The sequence below is a fragment of the Lissotriton helveticus genome, chromosome 8 (genome assembly GCF_964261635.1).
Source record: "Lissotriton helveticus chromosome 8, aLisHel1.1, whole genome shotgun sequence".
Lineage (NCBI taxonomy): Eukaryota > Metazoa > Chordata > Amphibia > Caudata > Salamandridae > Lissotriton > Lissotriton helveticus.
The window spans coordinates 618989532-619005695 of NC_136069.1; the positions used below are offsets into that span (position 1 = coordinate 618989532).

A 16164-nucleotide genomic window follows, 5' to 3' on the forward strand; every position below is an offset into this window, starting at 1 on the left:
TATCTTTGCCTTGATGAGGTCGGGTTACTGTACTGCAAGGGAACCCCCGCTTTTCCGAACGACGAGAACGAACTCCTGTCTTTTACTGCCCTTGTTAACATTGTTGGGACACTTGAACTGCATGCCTGGACTTTTGTTCTCTTGCCTATGGATTGACCTCACTGGCCTACGTTTTTATAACAATTTTTTTCATTCGTATGATTGCCCCGCACCGTGTTGCTCACTTTCCGCTGTCATGTGGTGGGTGGTAATTGTGGCTAAGAAAGGCCTGTGGTGAGATACAATGCTCCCGGTGGATTGCTGGTGTACGGATCCGTGGCGTAGTTGCCCGTATACATAGTGCTGTGGGTGACCCCCTTGTAAGTTCTCTGACGCTCGAGATTGTGTCGTTTTCGTTTAAATGTATTACGATTGTATGGTTGGGCGGAGGGCTGAGACCGACCGTTTTGCCTCTGCTCCTTTACTCCTCCCTCCTCTTTCTTTCTGTCTTCATGTCCTTCTTTTTGTCTCTTCATTCCTTTTCTCTCTCTTGTCTCTACTACATTTCGGGTTCTGATTTAGGGCGACAGGCACGCTGCTGGGGGGGTAGGCCGTAGCCTTCTGCAGGGGTGCTGGGTGGGATGGGTCTTATCTGCTGTTTTATTTTCCTTAGTTCTATGGCCCTTTTGTGTCTCTTGTAGGAGCGCCGCGTCTGTCCCTGCCTCCCATGGCATGATTGGGGTGGGTCAGTATCATCACTGTTTTCCTTCTTGTGGTTATGCCGCATTTCAATGGCGACTCCCATCCCCTCCTCGTTGCTAATAATCCTGCTCTTTTATGTGTCCATGCTACGGGGTGCTTGTATCGGCGCGGCGTTCTTCTTTTTCAGTCTGTATTTTTCTTTCTTCCCTCTTCCTTCCCCTCCCCTCTTCCTTTTTTCTCTCCCAAAGGTTAGTATGACGGGTTAGTTCTAATGATGTCGATATTCCGGTTCCTTTGCTCTGTTTCCGATGTACTACTGGGTGGTGGATGTGTATAAGATGAGTCTAATTGAATATTGATATGTGTTAACCGCATCTGTTTTCATACTGAAGTATACTATAGTGCCACTCCTCCGCGTTGCTGCCCCTTAGACTTTTTGTAGCCACTGATTTGCTTTGGGAACCCGGATTCATCTATGCTGTAACCGAGCCTGTTATACTCCTTATTGTAATATTATAAAAATTAACCTTCTTTGTTCCTGTATGCGGGCCGTCCTGATCCTTCCCCCCCCCCCCCTCCCCTTTTTTTGGGCTGTATTGATTGCGCACCAGTGGGATTGATTCTGTATATTTTCCTTCTGGATTTCTTGATTACTCTATCGTGTCGTGGCCGGCCGAACTGGTTGTAGGCCCAGATTTGTATATCCTTTCTGTACAAATAAAGGTTTAATAAAAAAATTTAAAAAAAAGAAAAAAAAAAGAAAAGCCAAGTCTTGAGGAGTCTTCTGAAGGTCAGCAGGTCTTGGGTCTGACGTAGGTGGGTGGGGAGGGAGTTTCAGGTCTTGGCGGCGAGGTGGGAGAAAAGATCTGCCGCCGAAGGTCACTCTTCGGATGCGGGGGACTGTGGCGAGGATGGTGGAGCGAAGCCGGCGGTGGGGGTGTGGAAGCTGAGTCAGTTGAGGTACGCTGGTCCGGTGGTGTGGAGTGCCTTGTGTGCGTGGGTGAGGAGCTTGAAGGTTATCCTCTTGTTGATGGGGAGCCAGTGCAGGTCTCTCAGGTGGGGTGTGATGTGGCTGCGGCGAGGGATGTCGAGGATCAGGCGTGCAGAGGCGTTCTGGATGCGTTGCAGCAGTCTCAGGAGTTTGGCCGAGGCTCCTGCGTAGAGGGCGTTTCCGTAGGCCAGCCTGCTGCTGACGAGGGCCTGGGTGACCGTTCTTATTGTTTCGGTGGGGATGACTTGTAGATCCTGCGGAGCATGCGGAGGGTGTTGAAGCAGGAGGAAGAGACGACATTGACCTGCTTAGTCATGGAGAGGGTGGAGTCGAGGATGACCCCTAGGTTGCATGCGTTGTCGGTAGGTGTTGGAGCTGTTCCCAGTGCGGTCGGCCACCAGGAGTCGTCCCAGGCCGAAGGGGTGGATCCGAGGAGGAGTACCTCCATCTTGTCTGGGTTCAGCTTCAGTCGACTATTTCTCATCCATTTGGCGAAGGCCTTCATTCCTTCAGGGAGGTTGGTTTTGGTGGTGTGGGGGTCTTTGGTGAGGGAGAGGATCAGCTGGGTGTCATCGGTGTAGGAGATGATGTGGAGTTCGTGCAGTCGGCCGACATGGGTGAGAGGTGCCGTGTAGATGTTAAACAGCGTTGAGCTGAGGGATGAGCCCTGGGGTACGGCACAGATGATCTTGGTGGCTTCGGAGCGGAAGGAGGGGAGGGGAGGCGGACGCTCTGTGTTCTGCCGGAGAGGAAGGAGGTGGTCCAGTCCAGGGCCTTCTCTTGGATCCCACATCGTGGAGGCGTGGTCGAAGTGTGCGGTGGCAGACCTTGTCGAAGGCGGCTGACCGGTCCAGGAGGATAAGGGCCGCTGTTTCTCCATTGTCTAGCAGGGTCCTGATGTCATCAGTGGCCGCAATGAGGGTAGTTTCGGTGCTGTGGTTGCTGCAGAACGCGGACTGGGAGGGGTCCAGGATGCTGTTCTCCTCGAGGTAGCGGGTCAGTTGTTTTTGACGGTCTTCTCAATTACCTTCGCCGGAAGCAGGGAGATGGGACGGAAGCTCTTGAGGTCCTTGGGGTCAGCCTTGGGTTTCATGAGTAAGGCGTTGATCTCTGCGTGCTTCCAGCTCTCCGGGAAGGTTGCTGTCTCGAAGGAGATGTTGATGACTTTCCAGAGATGAGGTGCGATGGTTGTGCTGGCTTTGTTGAAGATGTGGTGTGGGCATAGGTCTGACAGAGATCCGGAGTGGATGGGGTTCATGATCTTGATGGTGTCGTCATTGATGTTGGTCCAGGAGAGCAGGCGGTTGGTGCGGGAGGTGGTCGTGGGGGCAGAGGTCTCAGTGGTTGTAGGGGCAGTCGTGGCGTTGAAGCTGTCGTGGATGTCTGCGATCTTGCGGTGGATTAAGGTGGCTAGTGAGTCGCACAGGTCTTGCTAGGGTGGGATGTCGTTGGAGTTGGGGTTGGAGAGTTCCTTCACGATGTTAAAGAGCTCTTCGCTGTTGTGTGCATTGTTGTCTAGGCGGTCTTTGAAGGAGGCATTTTTGGCAGATCTGATGAGGTGATGGTGACTGCTGGTGGCGTTCTTGTGGGCTGCGTAGCTGTCCGGAGTTCGTTCACGGAGCCAGTTCTTCTCCAGTTTTCGGCAGGTTTGCTTGGAGGCCTGGATGTCTTCGGTGAACCAGCTGGCTTTCTTGCTGGTGTGACTGTTGGAGGGTTTCTTGAACGGGGTGAGAGTGTTGGCGCAGTCGACGATCCACTGTCTGAGGTTGCGTTCAGCAGAATCGGGATTGGTGGGGTTGGTGGGTGGGTTCTGGGAGAGGGTGGTGGTTAGCTAGTCTTCGGTGACTTTGCGCCAGCATCGGTGAGGCATCTGTTGGGCGCGGTGGGCTTCTTGAGGGTGAAGTGGATGCAGCGATGGTTGGTCCAGTGGAGTTTGGTGGTGTGGTTGAAGGAGACGTGGGGTGCCTTTCGACTGAGTCTTCTTACCAGAGCCAGTCACGGTCAGGAGGGAGCCTCTGCATTTACACTGCAGGTGTCGTCATGGAATCCAGGAGAGGTCAGCCAACGCTAGATTCGCTGTCAGGATCGTTGGGGAGACTTCACTAAATAGGTAAGCCACTCAGACTGGGGCCATGGGCGTCAGGTACAGAGTGGCCAGGACTCACGGATCCAGAGGGTACAGGAGTCCTTAAAGTTGATTGCTTCTGGACAGGTCCGCTGTCTACGGGAGATTTGAGTCTTTTTCTAAGGCAGTAGTCCTACCAGGTTTTCAGAGGTCGTGGATTCGTCAAAGCTGGAGACAGGCCGGTAGAGCTGAGGCAAAGGCAGTCATTGTTTTCAGTCTTCTCTGCAGAGAGGTCTTATTTCTTTTTAGGTCGTCGCAGATCTGGTTTCCAGGTCTGGGGGAGGCACCTAAATACTAAATGTATGGGCATTTTTAAGGGAGTAGCAGGTAGGGCCAATGGGCACCTTACCTGGGGTTGGGGGGGGGGCCACACCCTCAATTATGCGACACTCCAGTGGGAGTGGCAGAGACCTAGCCCCAATTGGAGTGGTCTCCCTATCTTCAAGATAGCGGGGACTGAAAGATGTGCTTCACCTCGCCTACCCCAATTGTGAGGTGGAGTTGGCAGAGGTTGGCACATCTCCTATTCTTCTAGGTTTTCCTGACAGTTTTCCTGCCCAAGGTGTGGGTGTAAACCGGGGACTGCCATCGGCTGCTAACAGCAGAGGTTGGGCATCGCATTACAAAGGCCTTAGAAGCTTCCCCTTCAAGCACTGGCCCATCCTGGGGGAGGAGGTGTGACACCTCTGCCCAGGATGTGCATTGTATCCAGCCCCAGAGAGCAGAGGCTCTCCACCCAGGGGTCCAGAAACATGTCTGAGTGTGGCAGGCTGCCTAATGCCAGTTAGTGAACACACCAGGGTTGGTAGGTTTACAGGGGACACCCAGGCAGGGTACCATGAGGACTCTGTTTTCCACCTCAAAGGGGCATGCCAGCTGAAGGCAGTGGCATGGTTCTAGTGAGGGGATCCCAAGGGACCATCTTCACCCCCAGGCCCTAGGTACCTAAGGTACCATTTACTAGGGGGGCAGTAGTACCAATTGTGGAGTTGGTAGGGGCCCTGTTCACTACAATCAAAACCACACGAAAACCAGGCAAAAAGTAGGGGGTTTTCATGTAAAAAGAGGCACTTTCTCACACAGGGTTTGAGCTCTGGTTTCAATTACTGAAACCTTTACTGGACGTAACAAAAACAGCGCTATAACTTGCGGTGGACTACCATCCACCCCAACTAATAATCTACATTCTCACTAATGCCATGCTTATATTTTCATGTCCCTGGTAATATTTATCAATCATTTAATTGACAGAATTATTTCCTTTACATCACCTTATTCTTTGACTATTATTCTGGGCTTTATTATTCATGATAATAGACTGGAGGCTCCCTTGTAGGTAGATTTTGCAACCTCCGCTACCAACATTCAGCTCGTATACCGGAACTCATAGCTCCTAAAATAACCTTTTCAAGTTTTGATTTTTACCATACCTATATTTCTCAGTGCTTTGGTGCCATGTCCACTGTGGCACCATCTAGAGAAGCAAACTACCCAATCTTCTTTGAGCCTACAACTTTCTACCATTTTTATTGTCATGTTCCATAATTCAATCACAACCAAGTATGACATGTAATGCTATTCCATCAGCACTGCCATTTATTTGCTAGAGGTACAAAAGGGGGTGGTGATGGACGGAGCATCTGAATCAATCAAACACTCGCATCCAGTCAAAAGATCTGGGTTTAATCCATCACTGTTCTTTAGCCCACTCTGCCACCCCAGTTCAGACATGGCTATATGCAAATCAGTCTGACCCTGTGCCTCATGGGAACAGTCCAGCTCGAACTGCCAAGCCATGCCTTCCCTGGACCGGAAACAAGCTTCCGAGGACCGGTTTCTGGCATTCCAGCCGTCTTCAGCCCGGCTTGCTGGAATCCAGTGGCAAAGTGAGCAAGGGACTCACATCTGAGCATACCCTGCCACTCTTATGGCGGCCAAAAGCGGTACAAAAAGGGGGTGGTGATGGACGGAGCATCTGAATCAAACACTCACACCCAGTCAAAAGATCTAGGTTTAATCCATCACCGTTCTTTAGCCCCCTCTACCACCCCAGTTCAGACATGGCTATATGCAAATCAGTCTGACCCTGTGCCTCATGGGAACAGTCCAGCACGAACTGCCAAGCCATGCCTTCCCTGGACCGGAAACAAGCTTCCGAGGACCGGTTTCTGGCATTCCAGCATTTGGCAGGGTATGGTCAGACGTGAGTCCCTTGCTCACTTTGCCACTGGATTCAAGCAAGCCGGGCTGAAGACGGCTGGAATGCCAGAAACCGGTCCTCGGAAGCTTGTTTCGGGTCCAGGGAAGACATGGCTTGGCAGTTCGGGCTGGACTGTTCCCATGAGGCACAGGGTCAGACTGATTTGCATATAGCCATGTCTGAACTGGGGTGGCAGAGTGGGCTAAAGAACGGTGATGGATTAAACCCAGATCTTTTGACTGAGTGTGAGTGTTTGATTGATTCGGATGCTCCCTCCATCACCACCCCCTTTTGTACCGCTTTTGGCCGCCATAAGTGTGGCAGGGTATGCTCAGACGTGAGTCCCTTGCTCACTTTGCCACTGGGTTCAAGCAAGCCGGGCTGAAGACGGCTGGAATGCCAGAAACCGGTCCTCGGAAGCTTGTTTCCGGTCCAGGGAAGACATGGCTTGGCAGTTCGGGCTGGACTGCTTCCATGAGGCACAGGGTCAGACTGATTTGCATATAGCCATGTCTGAACTGGGGTGGCAGAGTGGGCTAAAGAACGGTGATGAATTAAACCCAGATCTTTTGACTGGGTGTGAGTGTTTGATTGATTCAGATGCTCCGTCCATCACCACCCCCTTTTGTACCATTTATTTGCTAGAAGCTATAACAAACATCAACATGAACTTGGGGTAAAAGACCGCCCTTTCAAAATATACAACTGCCTTAAAGGTGACCTATCGCTTTCATTATTCAACCAGCATTTCTACTGGTAAACAGCTATTTACAATCAATAAACACTGGTGAAACAATTGGGCGACAACGCCGTCTGCACATGCGAATTTGGACAACACAAGTGTCTTCTGAGAAAGGATCAATAAGGTTGGTACCTAGCGCATGGGCCGATCTCAATTTTAAACGGGGTTGATTGGTGTGTGTGGTATACACGAAACACAATATTTTCACTGTTTTTTCTGGACACTTATTATATTTTGTTTCATGCGGGATAGTTACCGATGATGAGAAACGTCGACACAACTGGTGAGAACCAACCAGCATGCTCCTATGGTGTAGCGCACGCGAGGTACTATCTTATTTTTTCACAAATTTTAGTTTCTTATACACCTGTTTAAGTGGAGGGTATTTGTTATAGACACAGTGACTTATAATTTGAAGGTTGTTTTAAATTGAAAAAAGTCGGGCTTGAACGAGTGGAGACAATACCTGTGACAAAATGAAGTGTTGTTGGTTGGATGTATGAAATTAATTCCCATATCCTCTCGGAAAGAGATTGAGAGGCAGTGCCCGCATTGATCAGGTTTGGTTGCTTTGTGTGGACAAATTGAGTGGAGGGTGACCTGATCAATTCTTTTCCCTCTGTAGCTCCTTATTGTGAGATGTTAAAACGCTAGCCAGTCTGCCAGAGAAGGTGATAACACCTTATTCCGAGCAGGCATTGGTCTTGACCTCTGGGAGCATGGGCTCCCACTTGCAGGGGGTCATAAACTAGTCTGTGGTGGAAGCTGGAAGATACCAGTCAGCCAACACACTAAGGTTCTGATACTGACATCAGAACAGATTTATTAAAACAAGGTGTTTGATACCAAACACCATTATTTACAGTGGCACCATTATGTAACTTGTAATGACCATAGCCCAGTACATACCTTTAAAATGGCTTTGTGAGCCCTTGCAATGACTAGCAATACATCTAGGCATCACAGGGGCATATCTACTCAGGCAAATGTGTCCTCACATGCAACTTGTCTTAGGGCTCTGTAGGGGAGACTTACATTTAGCACATGTAAGGTACTTTGGCACTGCACACTGGTAATGGATAATTTTGTGTTTTACATTGCTTGCACCATTTCCAGTATCGTGCAATGGCAGTCTACATGCAGTTTGTATGTCAGTCCCTTTGGGTGGCATAATACATGCTGCAGCCTCTGCTGTACCTATGCCGAGTACCATGGGTACCGTTTACCAGGGTTTCACAAGATAGCTAAAGTTCTTGCCAATTAGGGTACAATCAACATTTGTATTGTTTTAGGGAAAGAGCACTGGCACCAGATTGGCAGGGACCCAGTAAACTTCCAATCAAAAGCATCAGTACCGGTGAGCAAAAAGTGGGGGTAACCATGTCATAAAGTAATACTTTCCTACACTTTCACATTATTTTGCTTCGAAAATTAGCACTCGATATACCATTGTTTAAGAGCTTCAGATTAATCCTCCTTCCATAATTACTACATCCCCTTTTACTTCGATTTTAACTGACTGCAGTCACTTGAGTAACCTTGTATCATGTTCTTGTTTCCTGAAAATCTAGTTTTCCTTATCATATTCCAATTACCTTTTTCTCATCTCAAAGATATTTTTGACTCATTGTCTTTTAAAGATATTAAACTCATCTCTTTGATACCGCAAAGTTCCTACCTCATTCAAAGCTGCCCCCACCGCGCCCTTTGGGGGGAAAACCCTCTTTAACTCTAAATGATGACCAATTTCTCTTCTTACAGTCACTGAAAAAATCATTGCAGCCATTGTAGACTGCCAGTTTTCTATAATATTCTGGACGATGCTTAAGCAGGCGGCAGATGTATATGATGGCAGAGTCCGTTCTAATATAGTCTGCACCATACAGTTTGTCATGTACATCAGCAAAGTTCTATACAGTAGATATTTCCCCATTGTATCATACAATCACATAGGTGTGCCTGTACCTTATTACAGTTCGCAAGCTTTGGCTCCCGCAGTAATATAATACATATGGATCAGCCACCCCAGTGGCAGTGTTCTCCAAGGATCCTAGACAGGGTAATTCTGGATTGTCTCATTCGGGTTTATCTGGGTCGGGACACCGCATCGTGAAATAGTTTCACAAGGGATCCCATTTATCACTTGGTCGAGAAGTAAGAGGCATCAACTCAGCATAGGCTGATAAATGATCCTGACAATACACAAGATCCTGCATCCAATCCTTAAATTTAGGAGCTCTCCCTCATTTACAAGCTTTTTTACGGTTGGCCAGTTGTTGTCCCAATGACGCATATTTCCTATAGGCTACCTCTAGGTCTGCGGTGTAGCCTAGCACCGCTACCAGTAGTGTGTTTGGGATAGGGGCCCCTATCATCTGCCCCAAAGCCTCCAACAGTTCTGTCCAGTATTGCTGAACAGCCTCGCACTCCGAGGCCAGATGCAAGAACCCCGCTCCCCCCGCCACATCTATCACAGGAATCAGTGTCACGAAGTTGGAAGCAATGTAGTTTGGTTGGGGTGTAATATATTCTATGCAAATATTTGAAGTGAATGATGCGTAATCTGCTACTTGCCGACACTCCCAGTTTGCTGCCAGCAATATAACCACTGAACATCACTTATAGGGAACCCCAAGTCAGCCTCCCACGAGTGCTCGAGCTCCAACTCCCATCCCTGCTGTTTGCTTTGGTGGAGTGATACAACGTGGATACCACATGCATAGGTGTGGTGCTTTGTAAGAATTGATGGAGCGGGCCATTATCTCAGGTTCAGCAGGGAAATCCGGCGTGGCATTCCTTACATCTTGTCGCAAGCGGACATACAGAAAGATCAATAGGGGTTGGCTGGCGTTCTCCAAAGAATTTCTCCCGTGTGCAGAAGTTGCCATGATCATACAGATCCCCCCATGTCAATTTCCCAACCCTGCACAACATTTGTTTACACCCTCCTTAGTTTGAGGGAATACAGAATTGGCGCCCGTACGCGCTTTGCAAGATTATGACACGCTTTGTTTGTGTAATCTACCGTCGTTGGGCTCGCACCTCCATAACACCCTGGAATAGAAGCCCAAACACACTGTGATCGGCACAGGGGACGTATATACCTGCTCCACCACCAGGTGGGGCACGTAATGTGGCAGGTTCAACCAATATGCAGCAAAATGCACCTGGGCGCATTGGAAATAGAGTTCCATATCTGGTAGAGTCCGTTCTTTATTATGTTCTTGATGCAATCTGTCTTGCAGCGGACGTCTACAGTTTAGATTTATTTTGCAGCTTTTGATAAAGTCGACCACACATTACTCCTGAAGGAACTTTGTGCAACCGGTATTAGTGGCACTGTTTTGCACTGGTTCCGTTTGTGTCTTGCAGGGCGTGCTCAGAAAGTCACCCTTGGCCATTTTCTCTCTTCTACACACAAACTGTGGCTCAACGATCTGCTCCCTGTCCCCTGCCTTTTAATCTACATTTCAGACCTCTGGCTACTCTCAACCTCTTATTTAATATACATTTTAGTGTGATTTTGAGGACATTCGGATCGTACTCAGACTGAGTGATCTTTTTCACAATCTTTCACAAAAGTGCTGTCTCTCTGAATTGGGGTTTTGGATGGTTCACCACTCAATATCAAACAGAGACTGAAATTGTGATGGTCAGGCTGACCTTTGGCCACTGGATTTCAACCTCTGCCCCAATATCACCCATTCCATAAAGAATTTTGGCATCAAAACTGTTAACTCTCTAAATGCATTGCTAGGTCTTCTCAGTGGTATCTTCCTGTAATTTTATAAAATACACAGTCTTCTCTATTATGATGCTTGCAACTGCTGTTATGTTGCTGACTGGTTGCAGACTGGACTATTGTCATGGTTCCACCTTTGGCATAAACTTCCTGTGTCTTACTGTTTGCAAGCAAAACAGAGCCAGGATACCAACTCGTAACCCTGGCACCCCATTTTAGCCAGTCTCTTCCCATTCTGAAATCTTAGCAGTGGCTACCTATTTATGCTCACATTTTCTTTAAAATCCTCTGCATTGCACACCTTATTTTTAGCTCTTCTTCTGTTTTCATCATATACTGTTCTAACAGACACACACCCAATAAACCTCTTTGCTCTGCCCAGCAACTAATGCTGTCAATTTCACAGAGTTCGCATAGGCCAAGGGTCTCCAACCTTTGCTATAACAAGAGCGCCTTCAAATCAATAACAAAAGTTCAGAGCTACTAATGACTTCTAGTGACAAAATATTGCATCATGCCAAAATATCATATCCAGAATACTGACTAATACAACATCATGAACAAGTGAATAAGTAAGTTTAGATGTACTTTTCTTAACTTCGCATCTATGTACCTTAAAGGGATCTACATATTCAAGATTAACAGATGTGGAGTTAAGAATGTAAATACAATTAAACTCACATATACTTACCTTCATGATACTGGGTAGTCTATATTTTGGAAACAATCTTTTAGCTTGGAGATAATTAAAACTTGATATTGGAGTAGAAAACCAACCACCTCAACACAAAAGACAGTTACTACCAGTAATTTTATTAAAAGCTTTCCAATGGAAGGCCGATGGTTATACCAACTTGAATGGAATGCAGGGATTTTCCATGGTTTTAAGAAACACTTGTGGGCAAATTGTTTGACAATTACTATGAATGAACAGAAGTAACAATCCCGGATGAAGTCAGGACGTGGAGACGATACGCATTTGCTGGGCTGTCGTCTATCTTTGTATGAATAAATGAAGAATAAGGAAAATGCTACCTACCAGTATGCATCTGTTCTTGGCATGTTCAGAGCTGCAGAGTTACACACTATGCATAGATTGTATAGCAGTACCCACACCTAAAAACACTGTTTCAAACAACTGCAACAGATACTGGTGGTTGCCGCTAGGTGTGGGTACTGCTATACAATCTATGCATAGTGTGTAATCTGCAGCTCATATGCAACGGAAAATGGTACTTACCAGTATGCATCTGTTCTTGGCATGTAGAGCTGCAGAGTTACACACGCCCACCCGGCTACCTTTATTTGTTCCAGTATTATCTTAATTAGTTACAAATCACATGGACATCACTACCTCTAGTACAGCTCCATCACTTCCCTAATGGCGAAAAACAATCTGGGGATGGAGCCGATGCCCATGCGCAGTATCATCCAAAGGAGAAGTCACCTATCCCGTGACTTCCAAAGACTTTTCTACAACAAAACAAACTGCAAACATCCGGGCCCAACACTAGGTGGCCATCTATGCATAGTGTGTAATCCGAAGCTCATATGCCTCGAAAATATTTTTTTAATCAAGAGCATGTAGGTCTCCTTATTGGACCTTTCACACGGATGATGACTACATTATGGACATTTGAGAACATGTTTCTGTAATATGTGATTGACTAGTGCGAAAATTGGACTGGATTGTGGAGTGCTTAATCCTAGGGAGGTTATTATTCTTATTTGTGGGTTAGGGGGCTGAGGGACAGTCCGACCCTGGAGTTAAAGCACCAAGTAGATTAAAATTGCTTCATTTATACTAGTGGGGTGGAAAATAACCATTTCTGCCATATAGATAGTGTTACTTACTTTCATGCTAAGGGTATCATCCAAGAGGATGCCGACATTTCGCACAATCTTAGGGGCGGCAGAGTGCTTAAGTCAATAGGCCATCAATCGTATGACTAGATCTTATTGTCCTTTCAAAACAGAATGACTTCCGATTTGGCTCTGTTTAGTTGCAGACCATTCTGATTCATCCAGCTGGTCACTAATTACAGACACTCGTGAAAGCTGATTCTGCCTGAATCATCTAGGTTCATGGTTGAAATCGCCAAGTATCATCGGATTATGACAGTATCACAAAGCCGAGTTCCAGGACTATATTAGCCAACAGGGCCATGTAAATATTAAACAAGGTGGGGCTAAGGGGAGAGCCCTCTGGAACCCACCATCTGTACAAGTGATATTCGATCTGAAATCTGAATTGTGGAAAACACAAGACTTGAGGCATTTCTTTTCAGCTAAAAAAAAAAGAAAATAAATAAATAAATCAGTGCTCTATGCCAGTACTCTTGAACGAAGACCTATCTTCTGCAATTGCTTGTTTAACAAAGAATGGGAGATCATATCAAATGCTGTTGATAGGTCTAACAGAATGAGAGCAGCAGAACCGCTCACAACCAGGATATACCTGATTGTGCAAGTAACAGCCAGAAAGGCAGTCTGTGCTCTGTTCTGCCCTAAAACTAGACTGAGAAAGATGAAATACATTATGATCCTCCACATATCTGGATAGTTGTTTGTTAATAATTCTCTCCAGAATATTAGCCGGAAAGGGCAGAAGAGAGATAGGTAACTGGCTAAAATCACAGGGTTGGCTGAAGGCTTTTTAAAGTAAGGGGAGTCCGTTTGCATGTTTCCACAATTTTGGGAATCTTGCTGACCTCAAAGAAAGGTTGAGCATCTCTGTTAACTAAGACCAAAATAGTGTGGTGGAGGAAGCAAACACCTGCAATAGCATAATCGTCAGGCGACCCTGAACGGATTAGGTATATAGTATTTTCCACTTTCTAAATTGTCATCTCATTGATGAGTTTTGAACACTGGTGCTCCCCAATAACGTCTGCTCAGGGTCACCCAGGGGAAGCAGACGTTTCCTTATGGTTTCATATTTCTTATCCTGAAAGTGAGATGACAATGTCTCACATAAATCCCTAGAAGTGAGAATGGCTGTAGCAAACACCTCTGGGTGTGTGAACTATTAGCACTTTAACACCTTCAATGCTACAGGGTATTTTTCTCCAGTGCTGAATACTCGTTTTTCCCATTGTTCATGAGAAGGTCAGCTCGTCATAAGCACAGCTCCACTGGTACTGCATGACGAGTTGACCTTGTCATTAGCATAGAAGGGGTTAAAGAGCTCCTTACAAGTAGGTCACTATTCTCAAGCCTCAACTACAAAGCACCTACAAGTAGGCTCTAGTACATGTCATTGGCGAACACGGCAGGTTAACAAATTTACAATCGTTAATACATAATACAAATAAGCAAGAATCACAGGAATACAAATGATAGAGACATTAAACATGGTGCTCACCCTTTACTCCTTGGCTCATGGAGCCTGTATCTCTCCCACACTGTCCTTTGTTGTTAACACCAAAGCTCCAAACTTCCCCATTCTTTGTCAAAGCACACGTGTGAGCTTTGCCCATTGCAACCTGAGTAACAAAATGTCCTTTCAAGTCTGTAACTAAACCTGCAAGACAAAAATACATCCATGATGATCATTTGCTATTATATTTTCACAATCACTGACAGAACCAAGTTAGAGTAAGTTAAAAATAAGCTAAATATCTTTTAAAATACTCAGAAAAGAAGCTTAAAATTGCGAGAGACTATGTGCTCCTACACACTAAAGTGGTCCCTATGTCTAGGAGTCAGTGGGTATGAGGAGTAGCTCACATTGGTAATGCTCATGGTTTACTTGATGTGTACCTACATGAACTAAAGGAGCTATTTTGATTTACTGAACTGAGCAGCATGTACATTAAGTATTGGCAAATACCAGGTAGTGGACGTGGCAACCATGTTGTTCCTGTGTCAAGGTACCTTGAATCATCATGTGATTGAAGTCCCCCGCCCCCAAGCCCATTCTTTGGTAATGGTCACCTGCTGTTGAGATCTTCCTTCTGATCCTCCGATTGTGACCATATCCATGCTAAACACTCCTGTAGTGGGCAAATGTGAAACTTTGCATGAGGTACTACTGCTATGCACGAAGCCACCACCCCAAGCACTTTCATTGCCATTCTGGCTGTGATGGGATATGATATCTGAAAAAGAGGCATCACCCTTTGGAATGCCATCACCCTCTATTGGTTTGAGTCGGCTTTGACGGTAGTGTTATTTAGCATATCCCCTACATGAGTTGATTTGGAGGGGATAGAGATGCAACTTTTTTGCAGTGATGGTGAACCTCGGTGCATTTAGGTAACAGACACTATGTTGAGTGGGCTAGGCATTGCAGTGGGCTGCAACTCTATCAGTCAGCCGTCCAAGTACAGAAGTATGTGAATGATGTTGCAACACAGTGGTGCCACCACCAACACCAAGCACTTGGTAAATAGTAGTTGCAACTGTTGTAACTCCTCGAGGGAGAACTCTGAACGAGTGGTTTGGTCACATGATGGCCGCTCGGAGCTGAAGATTCCTGGTGAACCCGCACACCAGCTTTTCGCGCTCTAATCCCTCCAAAAACAACAATCCCGCAATCGGAATGCTGGCGGATTATTTGGATCTCAAAATCGCATTGCTCCGATCCTGAATCGCCGAGAAGTTAACTGCGACAACACTGTAAATAATTAAGCGAAGATGGCGCATGGAGAGCCTCAGGACCGCGCCTGGGTGCCAGGAGAAGTGAGCCGCAATGTTGCCGACCTCCGCTTTACCATCTGATGGCGACCCACCCTGCACTGTTTTGCCGGCTGACTCCCCTGGGGAGGAAACTCCACGTCAAAGAACCCGCCAGTCTGCGCCATTAGAGAGGTATGGGTGCTGCCGGAGAGGGAAGGGCCCGCAAATCTGACCTGTGGCTTCCCCCACGGCTGGGCCAATCTCGGGACGGAGTCCTCAGCCGGGAAACATAGGTACACTGACGCTAGCTGCGCGCCACTCCACTGCACGGCAAGCACCCCTTTGTGCGAGGCGGCTCCGCATCATATACCGCATGGGAACCTTCTCCAGCGCCGTCACAAGAGGCCTCTCCCTGCAGCCTTTGGGAGCTTTGAGACATCGGCGCCTCGTGGATGGAGGGAAGTTTTAAGGGCAGCCACCGCTCTCTGTATAGCGGCATCACTGGTGGGCCCTGAGGCGCCCAGGGTCCCCCCACGATTAAGATCCTGAACAAATAGTTAACACGCACTGTTTATCAACAAGACTAGGGAGGGCCTGCAGGCTTTGGAGCGGTTCCCTGCACCTCTCCCCTCACTGCCCTTGGTACGTATAGGAGGTGACTGCCCCCAATGATCCAGGCCATAATTGCTGGGAGAGCAGAATCCACAACCAGAAGGCACAGGCCGCGAAGCGCTTTATTGGTCAAGAGGTGGAGCACTTTTCACTGCACAGGAGATCCAGGATCATCGCCCTAAGGCTTTCACGCCAGAGTGAGTAGGTCCATTAAACTCCAAGGACCTTCAGCACTTAGTAGGTCATTACCAAGATGGCCGCCGATCTGTAGCTGTTTAAGATGCTCCCACGGCTGGGAGCATCAGCATTTAAAATATCCCGCAAATACCCTGCCATCCACCTACCATTTTACCACTGTGCCAAAAGGCATGTCATTATTATTGTGGCTAATCTATTTTTCACTTGTAGCTGAAGGCAGAGGTGAGCGGAACCCCCTCCCCAGGGCGAGGCA

General features: G+C 47.2%; 1 protein-coding gene across 5 annotated transcripts in view; it reads right to left on the reverse strand.

The window, feature by feature from the left end:
- MYCBP2 (MYC binding protein 2) overlaps positions 1–16164 on the reverse strand; it is a 1909483-nt gene that overhangs the window by 1583608 nt on the left and 309711 nt on the right. For all 5 annotated transcript variants that reach the window (XM_078657470.1, XM_078657469.1, XM_078657471.1 and 2 more), the window contains exon 14: positions 13846–14004. In XM_078657470.1, coding sequence (XP_078513596.1) covers positions 13846–14004 — 159 coding nt within the window. The remainder of the gene's footprint in view (positions 1–13845; positions 14005–16164) is intronic.